This window comes from Heteronotia binoei, chromosome 1, assembly GCF_032191835.1.
Source record: "Heteronotia binoei isolate CCM8104 ecotype False Entrance Well chromosome 1, APGP_CSIRO_Hbin_v1, whole genome shotgun sequence".
In the NCBI taxonomy this organism is placed as follows: Eukaryota; Metazoa; Chordata; class Lepidosauria; order Squamata; family Gekkonidae; genus Heteronotia; species Heteronotia binoei.
In genome coordinates, this window is record NC_083223.1 from 23,321,369 (window position 1) to 23,339,026 (window position 17,658).

Below are 17,658 nucleotides of genomic sequence, written 5' to 3' on the forward strand. Positions count from 1 at the left end.
ATGCTGAGGTTGAAGGTAGGCCAATATTCACCTCAAGAATACAAACTTGGCTGTTAACTGCTCTCTATGCTCCTAAATTGTCAACTGTAAACTTATGAATGAATCAGCCTGGGAAGAACTTGTTATGCCTGTAAATACTTTCTGCTGTTTTTTTCTGAACTACCTTATTCCTCTATCCCTGGGAGTAAATAAAAGTTACCCTTCTTCTTCTGTTTCACTCACAGGTGCTGAACCTATTTTATTTAGAAGCCCCACTTTCTTTTAAGTCTGTTAGGTGGAGTTAAATGGGTGGGTTATGAGTTAGGTGGAATACTGCAGTACATACTACATTGTTTGAGCTTCATATTACCCTACCTGTGTTTAAATGTCATTTTAAAGACCCCAACCTTCAGAATAACCACTTGGAGATAAACTCCTGTAAACACAGCAGTAGGATAGGGCAATCCAGCTCAACCTTCTACTGGACCAACAAAGCCATACTGAATTTGTCAGTTTTTTAGGTCTGTTTAGGACACTCAAGACAATGCTCACCTGGGCCTCCGGAGGACCCCCTTCATCTCTGATCAGCAGCAGGTAGCTTTGTCCATCGACTACGATCTCCTTCTTGAATCTTCCACCTGTCACACAAAACAACTAATTACAGAAAAGTTTTTTTAAAACCCAAACAATAAACAATAAAGACTTTTCTTGAGGAAAGTTGCATTCCCAGATTTAAAACTATGGGATGGCCAGCAGAAGTTAAGCTTTTCACTGTATTGGAGGGCTTTATCAGCTGAGCCTTTATAATTCAGTCAGATAAGGCAACACAGTGCCAACGTTTTGTTACCTCAATGTGAAGCAAATCGTCTATAATTTTAGTTTGATTTCAGTGCTTCATTTAACAGTAATTTCCAAAATGAAGTAACTGTTTGTTTTCCAGAAACTTAACAAAACAGGCTGGCTGTACCAAATTTCTTTGCCACACTCCACCAAACACATTTAGTTTTCATCAAGAGAAGCTCAGTTCCATAAAGCAAAAGACAGACTATGAAATTGGTATCTCACTATTACAAGTAGAATACTGGAATGCTACAAGACATGTTAGACAAAAGGAAGATTACTTACAAGAACAGTGAGTGCTGTCATTTCTGATGGTATATTATAAGTATTTCATTTGCTCCAGGAATTTATATTGAAAGGAATGTATTTAGCACAGGAACAAAAGTGGGTGGGCCCAGAGGACTCCCTCACAGCTACATTTCAAGTCTGAAAACTCATAGCAAATTCCCAGCTGCTGTGAGACTATTATTCTTTATAGTCCAACAGTATTTTAGACACCAGATTATTTCTCATGAAAGACTGAAGGTGATGACAAATTATGTCTGGGGTTTCTGGTGTGGCAAACTTTAGAGGGATTATTACATTTATAAGGTCTCAAGATGGATTTACATAACTGCCCATCTAGATGCAAAGATATTTGTATCACACTGAGAGGCCCCCATATAAAAAATATTTACATGACTGCAAGCCATGCTGAAGCAAATGGAACTAACACGTGTAAGACTAGGGCTTTAACTTTTCCATTCAATTTGTATTCTAAGGACCAGTAAGGTAATTTATTCCCCAAACTTCTACATGTTTACCTATAAAAGAAGTCCCCTTGACCTCAGTGGGATTTACACCCAGCTAAGTATGCAGCCTTATTTGTCTACTAAATTTTCCATTTAGCCAGTATATATTTTGCACTTCTTTTAAGCTCTCTTTAAGAACTGAAGTAACCCCTGAAGTAGCTAGTTACTTTTTCCTTAAGCAGGTTTCCCGTAAGCTGAGTTAAAGGGACAATACTGAATGTTTAGTATACATGTCAGGGAAATCTGAAGCTGCCTCTCATTGAAACCTTTTCAAAACACCACAATTTAAAAATTAACTGGTACCACGTTTCTGAGATTTGTCAAAAAGAAAGCAAAAAAGAAATGCCTGTGCAGACAAAGCCACAGCAAACAACTGACTGGTATACTAGTGAATTGAGAAGGTAAGTTCCACAAGCCAGCATAAATGTGATGAAGTATTTTTTTTCCCTACTGTGCTATAAAATAAGTTACACATTCTGTGTGGGGAACTCCTTGCTCTTTATGGCTACAAAAGAGTTTCTCCTTTGCCTCCTAGCTTTAGCAACTAAACCACATTCTCAATCTACTGTTCAATGCTAAATCTCCATTAACAATCCTATCTGTATGGAAAAACTGTAAGCAGTAACATCGTACTGAGAAAGAACAAAATAAAAACACAGGTGGGTAGCTGTGTTTGTCTGAAGCAACAGAAGAACGTTTGTGTCCAGTGACACTTTTAAGACCAACAAATTTTAATTCTGGGTATATACGCTTTTGAGCGATGCTCAGGAAGTACCTCACAGAGTCCACTGAGCGCACCAGTTCTGATCCCCTTAAGTACTGGGCACGCAAGAGTGTCATATCGTCAGACCTTGCAAGCATGGTCATCAATCTCCTTTCCTGCCCTACTACCAGCATGCAGAGTGAGCAGATGTTCTCTCAATTGGGAAATGCTCAGTCCCCATCACCTGGACCCAGACTACCCCTGTTAGGTCACCCTACTCTGAACCTCCGAACACCTTAGAGCCAAGAAAAGATGCCCTATCGTGCGCCTGTCACTCAGAGCTGAGAAAAGACACCTTGTCACATGCCCCACTCAGCCCTCTCCGGACCGAGAAGGGGCTGGGCGAGGCACATCAACTCTTTAATTGGCTCTGAGGTATTTGGAGGTGCTCTGAACAACTCAAGAGTCAAGAAAAGACACCTTGCTGCGCGCCCCACTCAGCCCTCTCCAGACCCAGAAGGGGCGTATTTTCTCGGCTCTGAGGCATTCGCAGCAGCTCTGAATGCCTTGGAGCCAAGAAAAGATGGTGCAAGCTGGTGTGAGCGGGGACAGGGAGGGGGTGCCCGCCCTGACCCCTGCAACTAGGTGGCACCCTAGGCGGCCACCTACCTGGCCTATTCCTAAGTGCTGGCCCTGGCTGCAGGATGGAAGCTCTGTGACTGGCTCCCGGAGCTACCAATCAAGCTGCTATGGGTGTTTCTAAGGCTCCCAGAAGTCCACCCTCAGCATTGCTTGGAATTGATTGAGTCAGCCCCAGGCTGTCTGGAAAGATGAACTGCAAAAAAAAAAACCAAACAAAGCACCAAGGTCCAGATTGGTTCAGAATGAAACATGAATCGGCCTGATTCATGCACGAATCGCGATTTGTGGTTTGGTTCATGCCCATGCCTAATTAAAAACAGCTCCTCCTCCCTCCTCCAGGGGGAAAAAACAAAACCACACACACTCAAAGATGAGCAGGCTTCCAAGTTCACCAGAATTCTTTGTTAATGCAGTTTACTTTCCTCTGACCAATATGAAATACTATCCAATTAAGCTTTCACTTACCTAAAGAGAAATCCAAAGCAGGTCTACTCAAAATCCTGCTCAGATTTCACTGGACAGAGGACCAAGAAAGTATACTTAAGATTGCACTGCTAGTATACCATCTAAAATTACATCTCCATCTTTTTGAATATAAAGACTACCATGTTTTCTTTTTGCAATTGGCTTTTACAAATGACATGAGTGTTCCCATTAGTACCAGGGAGATGTATGATTAACCAATCACTTTTCTCAAAAGAGAGAGCAGACAATTTTCATCATCTCTTCAAGTAGTCTTTGGTGCATCTTTAAACCTATTTTGCACCCAAATATCATCTGATCCAATTAAGCACATCCCAAATGCCAAGATTCTACAAACAGCAAACTAATGATCATTTCCACCCCCACCTCAGTTATCTTTTCAAAAAATTGAGTATCTTACCTCATTAAGAATTATGGGGAAGCACAAAAGTTTGCTATTTCTTGTTTAAAATATTTATATACCACTTCTCTGGCAGCACTCTCAGCAGATTTTCTGATATCCTGATTGGCTTTTATATATTACAAAAAGTAATACACTACGGTAGAGTTTTTGGGATTACTCTAAAGTTCTTAAGGCAACAGGGACAATTGCAGGGCTTTTTTTGTAGAAGGAACTCCTTTGCATATTAGGCCACGCACCCCAGATGTAGCCAATCCTCCTTGAGCTTACCGTAGACCCTGTACTAAGAGTCCTGTAAGCTCTTGGAGGGTGTGTGGCCTAATATGCAAAAGAATTCCTGCTACAAAAAACAGCCCTGGGCAATTGCATCATGAGCCCATTACATGCACTGCATCAGAGACAAATCATGCATGCAGATACCCATGCCCTACAAGAACCAAACAAGCTTGTTTTGCATCTTTATTTACTCTGTGCTACCTGTCTGTTTGCTAGAGAAAATTCAAATCTGAGTTTCAGGAGAAAAAAAAGGAGAAGGGATTGGTGCTACACTGAAATAAGGCTTGTTATTTTGACATTAAAGGTAAAGGTAGTCCCCTGTGTAACCATCAGTTGTTTTCGACTCTGAGGTGACGTTGCTTTCACAACGTTTTCACGGCAGACTTTTAACGGGGTGGTTTACCATTGCCTTCCCCAGTCATCTACACTTTCTCCCCAGCAAGCTAGGTACTCATTTTACTGACCTCAGAAGAATGGAAGGATGAGTCAACCTTGAGCCGGCTACCTGAACCAGTTTCCACTGGTTCGTGAGCAGAGGGCTCCAACTGCAGTACTGCAGCTTTACCACTCTGCGCCATGGGGCTGTATTTTGACATTAGGGCTTTATATTAGTAAAACAGTAACAGGTTTTAGGAAGAATTGGCATTCATCTTTAAAGCATCATATCTTCAATTTAAATGTATTATGTGCTCAGATATTAAATGTTCATGTAACAGAACATATTTAACAGTATGGCCACAGTGCGTATTATTAAATAGCTTGCTACCCAAAATAAATACAGAATGATCTTCTTTTAACTCAGACTTTTGGTGGAAAGGCATTTCTCCAAAAAAGATTTACAGTTAGGCAGTGGAGCCAATTATATCACTAATCATTAAAATCAAGACAAGAACATGCATTCCTCCTCTCAATATTATTGCCAGTGAACCTAATTCTAATGAATGGAGGATATTTTAATTTAGGTATCAGATTCATCAGATTAATTACAAATGTGTCCTACATAGGAAAAAGTATTATTGTCTCATTTGAAGACTTACTTATAGTTACAATCAATGAAGACAAAAAAGAGTCTATTTTGAAACTGAACACAGATGCAGTAGTATATTACAATACTATACAGGATTCTTAGTTAGATCTACTACTACATACTCCAGGTGGTTATGCTTAGACCCCAAGAACAGCACTGAAGATAAAGTTTACTACAGCTGCACAACAGCAGGCCAGATGATGCTTGCAATTTGGCAGAGAAATAACAGGAAACGTGTCTTATACATGGGTGACCACTGAGCCTTTCTGTCCTGCAATTTGGCACTGGCATGAATCAAGAGTCTTGGCAGAAGAAAGTAATTAAAAGATTGCTCCCCTAGTATTCCAGACCACAATTCCTCTTGGGAATGATGAACTGCTGGAGGAATAACTTTAAATTCTCTATGTCCTAATGTTTGCTGTTAATGAAATTAAGGAAGCTTACTGATGGCACCTTTCAAACCGCTGCCATCACTATTTTTGAAAAGTATTGACTGATCTATGGTAGGTCCAACTTGCATTTGATTTCCTGTGTTTTAAAACTGCTGCTCAGCTCAAAATGAATGAAAGGTCAGGACACTACAGGCCTGGTGTATAACATGCCTGCCACTAAAATGAAATGCAAAAATCTCAGGAGAGTGTTGTCAAATGCAGACGTTTCTCTTTATTACTTTGGGAGTGGCATGGGGTTAACTGAGTCTGTCTTGGTCTAGTTAAGCTACATAATGTAGTTATGCTACATAACTTTCTCAACTTTCCGTTTTAGATCATGTTTTCCATAGACAGGAATAGTAAGAAACCCCACAATATGCTTAATTATATTTGTCTCATATTTCACACAGCTTCTGAAAGTACTTAAGAAATTTCTGAAAGCAAGAAAGTACCTATCTCTATACGTCAACATACTTAGGTAACCACATTCCATTTGTAATATGCTGAAAATGTACAAAGCAACATCAACTGTATGGTGCCTTGGTCAGAAAAACACAACTTTCCAATACATGAACTTCCCTACCAGGAAAATGTTCTATGATTCCACTCTCTAGTTATGAAACTGGGACAGAAAAGGAGCAAAGGAGGCAGAACATTAGCCAATGTGAAACAAGAGAAATGGAAAGCCAGAGGGGATGTTTAGCATGCAAAGATTCACTTGACCCTTTATGTAACAGCTGGAGCGGTTTATACAGACAAATCCAAGCACACACTATCCATGATAATCTGCAACGATGAAAGCACTCTTTAAAAAAATATATCCTGCTTATATTTAGCTAAAAGTAAAACAAGGAAGGCTAACAATCAGGCACTGCCAGGAAGCAAGACTTGATCTGATTCATTGGGAAGTTCTAACCTGCAAAATTAGGATCAGTTTTGCAAGGGGCAGCTGCCACAACTGGGAGTGTTCCATCTTATGGGAACACACAGAGAATGAGTGGCCCAGTACCCCATGATATTCTTTAATATCTGCCCCAGCCAATTCCAATTCCAAAAACTTTTATTGACATAACAATAACTTTTTTTTAAAAAAACCTGGAATTACTTGCCCCAACCTCCAGAGGAAGACCATTGGATTCCTTGACACTGTATATTTTGGATGGCAGGGCATAATGGGGCAAAGCCAGCTACTGCCTGGGCAGTCCCAGATTGTCAGTGGCTGAGGGACTGTGTGGAAGAGCTATTTTGCCATTAGCAGTCTGCCTCTCTTCCTCAGCACAAGTGCTTGGCCTTCCTCCTCTCTCTGTCCCTGGATAGCCCAGGCTAGCCTAGTCTCATCAGATCTCAGAAACTAGGGAGAATCAGCCCTGGTCAGTGTTTGGATGGGAGATCACCAAGGAGGTCCAGGGTTCCTACACAGAGGCAGGCAATGGCAAACTATCTCTGAACGTCTCTTCCTTTGAAAACTGCATGGGATCACTGTAAGTTGGATGCAAGCTGACAGAACTTTCTACCCCCACCTCTGACCGTACACATTCTTTTTCTTCTTCCTCTATCCTCCTTCCTTCAGCTCAGCTTCCCTTCTTTCCCTCCCTTGCCCCTATATCTTGAATTTGGTCTGCATGGGCTGCAGATCTGGCTCATTCTGTGCCTCTGCAGGATGAGACACAACACTGAAAGCAAGAGTGGCATGGGAGCACACCACTCACCCAGCTGTACCCAGCATGTTTTCACGGGACTACCACTATCTTCGAGTGAAGAAGAAGAAGATATTGGATTTATATCCCGCCCTCCACTCCAAAGAGTCTCAGAGCGGCTCACAATCTCCTTTACCTTCCTCCCTCACAACAGACACCCTGTGAGGTGGGTGGGGCTGAAGAGAGCTCTCACAACAGCTGCCCTTTCAAGGACAACCTCTGCCAGAGCTACGGCTTACCCAAGGCCATAACAGCAGGTGCGAGTGGAGGACTGGGGAATCAAACCCGGTTCTCCCAGATAAGAGTCCGCACACTTAACCACTACACCAAACTGGCTCTCCATCATCATTAAAGGTGATGGGCACCATTAAAGGCAGGGTGGGAACAGATATAGGAACCGACCTTCCCACGGGAACAACAGACCGTCTCCCAACGATTCTGGATGTGTGCCCCCTCTGGAACAAAACAGAGGACACTTCCGGTTTCTGGCTGTGGCAAACACATCCACCTGAGGGTACCCCCAGAGCTGAAACACAGGTCGAAGGAAGCGCCACTGTATCTCCCACTCGTGCGAGGATGCTGCACCCCTGCTCAACGAGTCCGCCTATAGATTGAGCACCCCTGGGAGGTGCGCAGCCTTCACGTAGATGTCATGCTCCAGGCACTCCGACCACAGTTCCAGTGCTAGCGCACAGAGCCATCAAGAAACTGTCCCACCCTGCCGGTTGATATAACACAGGGCAGTAGTATTGTCTGTTAACAGGGCAACAACCTTCCCCGCTACCATGGGGCAGAAAGACCGAAGAGCAAAATGAACTGCCAACAGTTCCAGGTAATTTATATGACAGTGAGTCAACTGAGAAGGCCAAGGGCCCCCCCACACACGGAGAGTCCATGTGAGCCCCCCATCCCCACAAAGACGCATCTGTGGTGATCATCACCGTTGTTGCAGGTAGGTGGAAGGGAGCTCCCTGACAAATGTCCCTGGATTTCCACCAGTTCAGGGTCCTGAGAGTCAAAGATGGGATTATGAACCTCTTGCAAGGTGAGTCCCATAAAGGACAAAATTGCCTGAGAAACCACAACTGAAGGCCTCTCATCCTCAATTTCGCAAACAACAGCACGCTTGTAGTCGCCACCATCAGCCCCAGCATCCGCTGCAGCTGTTGCGCCATGCCCAATTTCCAATTCTGTAAAAGGTTGACAAGATTGATGATGTCCGTCACTCTCTGCTGAGGCAGAAAGGCGCGGTGAAGATTTGTGTCCAGCAAAGCCCCTATGAACTGAACTGTCCGTGATGGAGTAAGATGAGATTTCTCCATGTTGACCTGCAGACCTAAGGTGTGAAGAAGACAAAGAGTGGTGGTAATATGGCTGGACAGACTTTCTTTCGACTCCACCATAAGGAGCCAATTGTCGATGTATGGAAAGACGACTATCCCTTGAAGCCGGAGATGTGCGGCCACAACACTCATCATCTTGGTAAACACCCAAGGTGCAGTGGACAGACCAAACGGAAGGGCTTTGAACTGGAAGTGATGGGAACCAACTGCAAACCGAAGGAAGTGCCTGTACGCAGGATGGATGCTGACGTGAAAGTAGGCATCCTTGAGATCCAGCGTTGCCATCCAGAATCCTTGATTGATGAGGGGAAGAATTGTCTGCAGTGTGGACATTCTGAATTTTTGGTACACAATAAACTTGTTCAGATTCCAAAGGTCCATGATTGGTCTCAATCCCCCATCCCATTTGGGAACAAGGAAATATCGGGAGTAGAAACCTCCCGTTCTGGCCTCTACTGGGACCCGTTCTATGGCTTTTTTCTGTAGGAGGTTGCTCACCTCCGCCAGGAGAGATGGGGAAGGGGGTGTGGTGATTATCACAGATTGGTTCGGAACCTGAGCGAAGTCTATTTTGTAGCCTTCTGCAATGATGGAAAGAGCCCACCTGTCTGTAGAGATGGATTCCCATGCTGGAAGGAATGGACGAAGGTGGATAGTTGAAGATATGTGGGCGGTGACACGTGCTACCAGAAAGTCAAAGGCCCTGCTTTTGTGGGCGAGCACCCTTAGACTTGCCAGTGGTCTGAGCTGAAGCGTAGCAGTTTCTGTTGTTTCCCCTGTATGGAGACCTACTCTCAGGTTCGGAAGAGAAAGGTCTCCAGTTGTTCCAGGGATAATTTTTGGTATGGCTTCTTGGACCAGGGTTTATGCCACTGTTTCTGTTTAGCAGCCCTAGAAGAAGCCAGGACACCCAGGTTCCTCGAGGTCTTTATGCTCTTATCCATCTCCTGGAGAGCATTGTCAGTGGTGGAGCTGAAGAGACCTTCGCCCTCGAAGGGAAGATCTTCAACGAAGGCCCTGGTGTCCTGCTGAAGAGCCGTCGATCGGAGCCAGGAGTGGCAGCGAAGGCAGACAGCAGATGTGATTGTCTTTGCTGACACATCTACCATGTGTTTTGCTGCAGCCAGTTGTTGCTTGGCTACAGCAAAGCCTTCCTTCTGCAGCTTCTTAGTAGCAGACCTCTTCTCCTCAGGTAAGACAGGAGGGGGGTGAGTTGCTGCCACACAGAGTATTGGTATCTAGCCATGCATGCAGCATAGTTAGATACCTTTACCCCCAACGCTTCAGCAGAGTAAAATTTCCTTCCTACGTTATCTAGCTTCTTTCCCTCTTTGTCCAGTGGGGAGGAGTGAGTTTTGCATGCCTTGGATGAAGATGATACAACCACTGAAATTGGCTTAGGGTGGGTAAACAAGACTTCGGCACCAGCCTCTTGGACCCTATACATGTGGTCTAGTCTTCTGAAGGACACAGGTGCAGAAGCAGGCTTCGCCCAGGGCTCCTTGACCGCCTGTAAGATGACCTTCGTAGCAGGCCAGGGCAACCGCCGTAGACGTGTCCCGTTGCATAATGTCGAATACGGTGTCGTCTACGACTGGCTGCGGTTGTGTCACCGGGAGGGAGACGGAGTGTGCCATCCTCTTCACCAGGTCCCCATACGACTTCAGATCCTCCGATGGAGATATGGGAAGATCCTCAGCCATATGCGACACTGGCAAAGGCTCCAGACCTCTATCCGGATCGTTGGTATCGACCTCGGAGTCTGACAACAAGGAGTCCCTTATCACTGAGTGTTCGGAGAGTACCGGCGTCGAAGCTCTCACAGGTGACTGAATCGATACCGACGACCGAGCCTGGACTTCTTCCACCATCACACCACGTCTCTCAGGCGGGATCGACACCAATGCCGACGGACGTCGCCTAGAGTGCTGTGAAATCCTCGACAGATGAGATGCCTCAGACTGTTGATCCCAATCAGCAAACTCACGAGGGGGGTACCAATGGTACGGAGGGTACGGGTAGGTGTAGGGAGAAGGCCACTGGCGCTGATCCCACGGTGGAAGTGGCGGGAAACGACGAGCTATAGTAGTTGGCTCTAGCTCTCTCCGTCCCCTCGTCTGCTCAAGCGGTGCCGACAGCTCAGTCGGTACTGAAGCTTCTACCTCCGAGATGGAGCCACTGTCGCTCCAACGATGCGATCCTGATGAGTGGAAACGTTGGGTCAGGTCAATCTCGTGTTCCGAGCCGACAAGCGCAACGGCTGCGAAGCATTGCCTCTCGACACCGAAGGGCTCCGACGTGGAGACGCCAAGATCTTCCTGGGTGGAGCAACCTGCGTTGATGCCGAAGCGTCTTGAGAAGGGGAAGGAGTGCGGGACGATCTTTTCTTCCACTTCACCTTGGATTTCGCCTTCTTCGGTAGGGATGATCGGGTCCCTGAGTCATCCCGACACTTCTTGGCTGGAGTATCCACTGACCCTTCAGAGGGCTGTTTAGTGTACCGACCTCGCTCGACAGGCATATCGTTCTGAATCAGTGATGTATCGACCGATGTGACAGTTTGGGCCGCAGATTCTCCCATCCCGATGCCATCTTCGGAGGACAAAGAGCCGATTCCACCAGAGTGGCCGAAAGTCTCGCCGCACGATTCTTCCGAGTCTGCTTAGAAAAACTCAGGCAATGAAGACAGAATCAACGCGGTGTCCCTCGCCCAAGCACAGGAGACAGAGGGAGTGGCCATCAGGAGGTGCAATCTTTTTTCCACAGGAACAGCACCTCTTAAAAAAAACCCAACGTCTTTCCATAGATGCCAAACAAAAAAACCACACAGAAAATAACTCTGAGGGGGGAAAAAATGAGGCCCCGAAGGGCAAAGTCCAACAATTTTTTTTCAAACAACACTAACTATCTTAACAACTAACTATCTAACTACACTAAGAAAACAACAAACGGGCTATATACAACTAGGAGAAATAATCCAAAGATTACTTTAGCGACCGGGGACACGAAAGGAGAACCTCTCAGCGCAGCGGTCAGAAAGGAACTGGTGGGATCCTCGCGCTGGCTCTGGCGAGCATGTGTATTGGGACGCCTGCGCATGCCCGCTGGTGCCGAGCATGAAAAAAATCCCGGGCTTTTTAGGTACCGATTTGGGGATCGGCGTTCTATCCCATGAGTGTGAAGCACAGAGACCACAAAGATCATTTAGGATGCTTAAGAGTAAAAGACTGAAAAATATAATATTTGAATAGAGCTGTATGATCCTTCTCCAATGCCAGGATCTCATGAGAACGTTCTGGAAACCTACTCAATGAGAACAAATCACCTGCCGAAAGATCATCCAACTAATAGGCACATTCACATAAAACTGTTAGTCTGCATAGCGGAAGTGAGTGGCCAACAGACAATATGCATCCTAGGTACAGTTCTGCCTCCATTATCTCCCAGTGTGTGCCCACAGACACAGCTCATACCAGTGTGGTGCCCTCTTGCTGCCCTGATTCCCGACCCCTTCCTTCTTCCTCTTCAAGCTCCCTTTTCTCTCTCCTCCTTTGCCCTATTAACAATCCTTTCTTTTCTGCTTTTTCCTTTGTCACCCTTCACATTCCTTCCTTCCCCTTTCTCCATCTTTCACTCCAACCCTACACTGTTCTCCATTTGGAAAGATACACTTCTTTTATCTATTTTTTATTTGTTCTGCTCTGCTTTTGAATGCCCTATAGACCACAATGAAAACTGAAGTGAACTTTTAGGAAGAGAAGATCAAGAGTCAAGCCCTAATCACCTCCTACAGGTTGGAACAGTAGACACAGCTTCAATTGCAACAGCAACCTGACCCCACTGTCTTGAAACTACTTTGCCACAGCAGTAGCTCTACTATCAGAAGAAAGGAAAGGGAGAGGAAGTACGCTGTCTACAAGAAGTGGATGTACACATGAGAGCCAGAACTGATGAGAAGGTAGGCAAAAAATTTTGTTCTCCCAGTCTCAGCCAAGCAAATCTCTAGCTCAGTCCACTTATCTAAAATATCTTCACTGAGAAGCCCAAAAAAACCCACGTTGCATACGCTCAGGGTCACCCCAGTATTGGCTTCATCTATCAGAATCCCCCATCCCCTGAACACTTGTATGGTAATGAAGGCCATCCTCTACAATTTATTTCAACAGATTAGAAAGCTCAGGCAGTTACACTATTACGTGGAAGTTTTCTCAGAATCACAAAAGGCCTCTTATTTTTCCTCCTAAATGTTTCATATAATGGAACCATTATTGTAAAACTAGACATGGAGAATGTTAGGATTTCTCATGGCAACCATTTTGTGTTGACGCCCACTATCCTCTCTCCCAATTCCAAATACGCTCCAAGTCTCAACAACATTGAGGGCCTCTCTGAAAAATTCTACCTGTATACAAAGTATCAGTATTCCTCCACAGTTCTAATGTTTTAACTCTCTGCCTCAAGTTTCAGAGGGACACACAAGTTAGTCTGTTGAAGGCCAAAAGAGTCATGGCACCCTGAAGACTAATCAGTTTATTGTGGCAGAAGCTTTGGTGAGCCAGTGCCCACATCCCGAGATGCATTTTATTTCACGCTAAGTATGTTACCTTCACATGATTAAAGGGCATGAAATCTGACATGGCCGGTATAGGTCTATATATCCAGAATCTGGAATGCTCATTAAAGAAATGGTGCCATCTGTTCCACAGACATGAATCTATTTAGATGCCCCTGTGGCATTCATGCCACCAGTGGCACAAGGAGCAGAGATTTGTGGCTCCTCCGGGCAGAAGCAGAGCCGGAGGATAGAGTGCAGAAGAGTCAGGCCTATGCTCCCATCAGCCTCTTCTGCTGTGCTGCCTACTTGATTCAATAGAGGCAAAACACCAGCTTGATGCATGGTGGCGGGGACAGGCTACCAAGTATGTGCTTCTCTTACCAAGAAGACTGGGCACTCCCTGGTCAGTAGCAAATACAATAAGGCCTTGTTTCATCCCCCACCCCCCACTCCAATCTTTCTAGGTAGGCCACAGATGCTAAGGACAAATGGAGCGGAAGTTCAATTCCTCTGGGTGACAGGAGAGGAGTCAAATCCAAAGGATCTCTGTGAGCTCACTGAAATACTGTTAGCATAAGAGCATTCTGGGCAGTGTTAATTTTGAACAGATGTTGTTACAAACACATGAATCTACATAGAGATTACTGCTAAGAGACATCTACAGTGTGACAATAGTGAGATGTTTTTGTAACTTAAAAAGAAAACAGGATGACACATAAAACAAAGGGAAACTAATGCAAACGCTTGGCTTCCTCTCTTCAAAACAAGAGCTGCTATGAAGAGAACACATAGTTACCTGCATCCATATCTGCAAAGAATGGAACAGCCAGTAAGGAAAAGAAGGAACCAGAAATTCAGTGTCTCAGTGGGATTTAAAAGTTCATAAGGAGAATAAAAATAATCAGGACATTAATTTTAGTGAATGTGAATAAGATGATGCTATGATTCATAACAATCTCAAATCTGTCATTGATTTATTCATCTGAATTCAATTAAAAACCCTGCTTATGTTTCAGACACATATTGTTTCTATAGCTATTTAAAAATAATCCTCTTTAGTTTAGCACAGTAAGTATAATAAGTCATAATAATAGGCAAGAAATGATATTCAACTTATATTCTTCAGTGTCACCACATGAGACACTAACAACACAGTACAATTATACTATTCTGTCAAGGAGCTTAGAAGTCAATTTTGAAACCAAATTAGGAAAATTGCCCATCTGGGTGAAGAATTTACAAACAGAGGGAAGGGAGAAGAGATTTTTAGAAAACCCTCCCAAGTATTCTGTCATTCTAGGTTTCAAAACAAAGCTCTTGTCATAAGATGTGGTCTCTAAAACAATGTAAGTTACCAATGTAACTGCGTGCTCCTTTTTAAGATTACATTAAAGCAAGCATTTAAAGTTTTAATTTTTACCTATATCTGTCTAACACATTATCATGAGCAATTGATTTTCCATGCTAATATGGCATGGCTGACTATCACCAACTGCCCATGTACAGAAATAAGCAAAGAAATAAGAACATGCTTCCAATGGATGGTCAGTCAGTGTACCTTCTGGTGATTCCTCCTGGACATATGTCCCAGTCAGATACCGATGCACAAGGGCAGATTTACCACTAGCTAGATTTCCCACAATGCCCTGTGGAAATAAGAGATAAGGTTAAGTGTTTCATAGTTTTACAAATTAAATAGAGCGTAAAATCTCAATACGCAACTTAGTGATGCATTAAGAAGACATCAGACAGAAAAGTAGATAAAAATTATACCTATAATATGCATATTACTTTTAATGGTAACTTAATAATAAACTGAATTCACAGGTACTTTTAAAAAACTTTTTCCAAAAAAAAAGGGGGGGAGTGGTTGGAGTGTTCTAATGGTCTATTTAACACTTTGCTGAAAAAGGAAAAAAATGTATTCATGTGTGGAAACTGATGTTTCAATGTTTGGAGAACCGTAAAATGTAAACCGTAAAAACATAACTTATATGTTTTTATACAGTATATAAAAGTATTTTTAAAATAATCTTCTAAAATATTTATTTATTCATTCATCCATTATATCCTGCCTCCCCACAGGCAGGCTCAGGGAGGCTAACGAGCAATAAAGTTTTACAATGCTAAAAGAAATCTGTACTTCAGAATATATAATTAAAGCTGCTTCCTCAAACACCTATTTCTGAACACAACACAACCCTTCAATTAAGTCTAAGATTAACACAGGAACTCACAAAAGCTAACTGCAAACTGAATCCGTGAGAGCAGTAACAACACAGTTAAATTTAGCATGTGCATATGAGGAGAGACAACATAAACAGTTATTTTATAATTATTTAAACAGAGTGTACAAAATGGAAATTGCAATTAGAAGGGGCCTTTCATGTAAATATCCACAGTCAACACAGAGAGAAATTCTTAACAGCTGCGTCAGGGAAAGAGGAACAGTTATGAGGGAAAAGAGAAAGCAAATACACCACTGTGAAAACAGTATTATCAACCCTCGAGAAAGAAAATTCAGAAAGGGCAATAATTCACATGAAAATCAAGAAGCCCAAATTCTGACAGAAACTTCTGTCGAGTTTTTTTAAATAACACAATGACTAAAACTGACTACAAATAAAATGCCTAGGCAGTAGAAAGGTGACAGGAGAACCTGATGGCCAGAGCTTCTTGAAGGATGAAAACAACAGTAAAGGTGCACAGGTGATTCCTTTTTGCATAGGTGCAAAAAGGAATCAACAGCAAAGGTGCACAAGCCTGCACAAAAGAGTTTTTGAAAATAGTAACATACTGTCTGCCATGGAACCCCAGCATATTCCAGAGAATTCCAAGGCATGTTCCAGGACATAGGCACAGCTTACTTGAAGTTCACCTGCAACCCACGTGAACTGAGTGCGCCAAAAGACACCCATTTCCACACTCCAGGGGAAGACCGGCACTGATGAGCAACTTGTCATCTATACAAGACGTACAGAGATAGAGACTAACTGCTTTTGAACTGGTGGCTCCTGAGGTCAAAAGACAGATCCCATCACCTATTCAGGCAGCTGCCGTGACAACTGTCCTCACAGCAATCTCCAGAGCCAGTCCACATTCAAAGCCAACTGGTAGTACCTGGGTGGAGCAAAGACCCAACAACAGGCCAGTATTTGCGTTAGGACACATTCTCTCACAAGAACAGGAGTTCCCAAGGAAGGTCAGGCCAGCAAACAAGGCCTGTGTCAAATGCTCAGCCCCTTTAAAATGTCTAAAATGGATGGTAGCTTGGAAGAACAGATGGTTTCCATGGTTTTGGTTGCATAGAAAAGAGCCAGCTGAAGGAGCAGGAGTATGGTGCTGTAAACTGTTTCCCCTTTCAATTTGAGTCCTTAAGGGTAGGGACGGTAGCTCAGTGGTAAAGCATCTGCTTGGTAAGCAGAAGGTCCCAGGTTGTTAGTATATGTGCAGGCATCAGACCACTGCTGACAGCACACGATCTAAATGACAGTAGATGATCTGGCTGGCAGGGGCATTTGGCAGACTGCCAGATTGCATCAGCCAGGCTGAGGTAAGCATGACTCAGCACAAACCTGATTGGTCCATCACCTGGAAGAATTGTATAAATGTACAGAAGTACTTCACTACTTGTGGAGGTTGGATGGTGAACTGTAAGCGGAGCACTTTGACAGTCTGTATCATAATTGTAAATAAATTGTATATAGCTAGTTTAAACACAGCTGTGTACAGGACTGGATTTATTGACGTCTTCAGAGCTCTTACTCAATAAACGTGGAAGACCAACACAGGTTCAGTCCCTGGCATCTCCAACTAAAAAGGGTCCAGGCAAGCAAGCGTGAAAAACCTCAGCTTGAGACCCTGGAGAGCCACTGCCAGTCTGAGTAGACCTTGATGGACTGAGGGTCTCATTCAATATAAGGCAGCTTCATATGTTCATATGTTTTCAGAGGACGGGTGCCATAATCTGAGGCCTAGTGCAGCCTAGAGGACGAGAAGACTGGATAGGAGTAAATACGGGGCCTACATCTCCCATTCCTTCTGTACCTCTGATTGGGTAGCAGAGTTTTGGAGGGAAAACTAGCCCCGAGGGAAGAAAGCATAAATACACTTGTTTGGAAAGGGAAGTTGTTCTCTCTGGAGAGGCTGTAGACAGAGGAGCGCTCTCTAGGAAAGCTGCAGCAGGAGGATTCCTTCACCCTAAGGAGGTGGTGAGTTTTTGGCAATAGAGGAAGGGAACATACAGATAGTCACATTAGGGCTGCTTATTTATTTGCACCAACCTATACTGCTTCTTATTTCACTGTTGCACTAATGTTTTACTACCCACTTGTTGTTCTAGAGCAATTATATTAAACTTCTTGTTGTTAAACTGCCTGGGTCCTGATGTCTCCTTGACATCATTAAAAGGTATCTGTTAATAAGGAAGACACAGGGGTTTGGTGGGTGCTCTGGGCCCTCCCAGACACACCCTTACCAGAGTGGTGCAAC

General features: G+C 43.9%; 1 protein-coding gene across 5 annotated transcripts in view; it reads right to left on the reverse strand.

Annotated features, from left to right (window-relative positions):
• AGAP1 (ArfGAP with GTPase domain, ankyrin repeat and PH domain 1) overlaps positions 1-17,658 on the reverse strand; it is a 505,789-nt gene that overhangs the window by 433,961 nt on the left and 54,170 nt on the right. For 3 of the 5 annotated variants that reach the window (XM_060232501.1, XM_060232465.1, XM_060232483.1), the window contains exons 3-5: positions 14,726-14,813; positions 13,964-13,975; positions 532-617 (exon numbers count right to left, since the gene is read on the reverse strand). In XM_060232501.1, the coding sequence (XP_060088484.1) occupies positions 532-617; positions 13,964-13,975; positions 14,726-14,813 (186 nt within the window). The remainder of the gene's footprint in view (positions 1-531; positions 618-13,963; positions 13,976-14,725; positions 14,814-17,658) is intronic. The other 2 variants (XM_060232474.1, XM_060232493.1) reach the window with 1 other exon arrangement.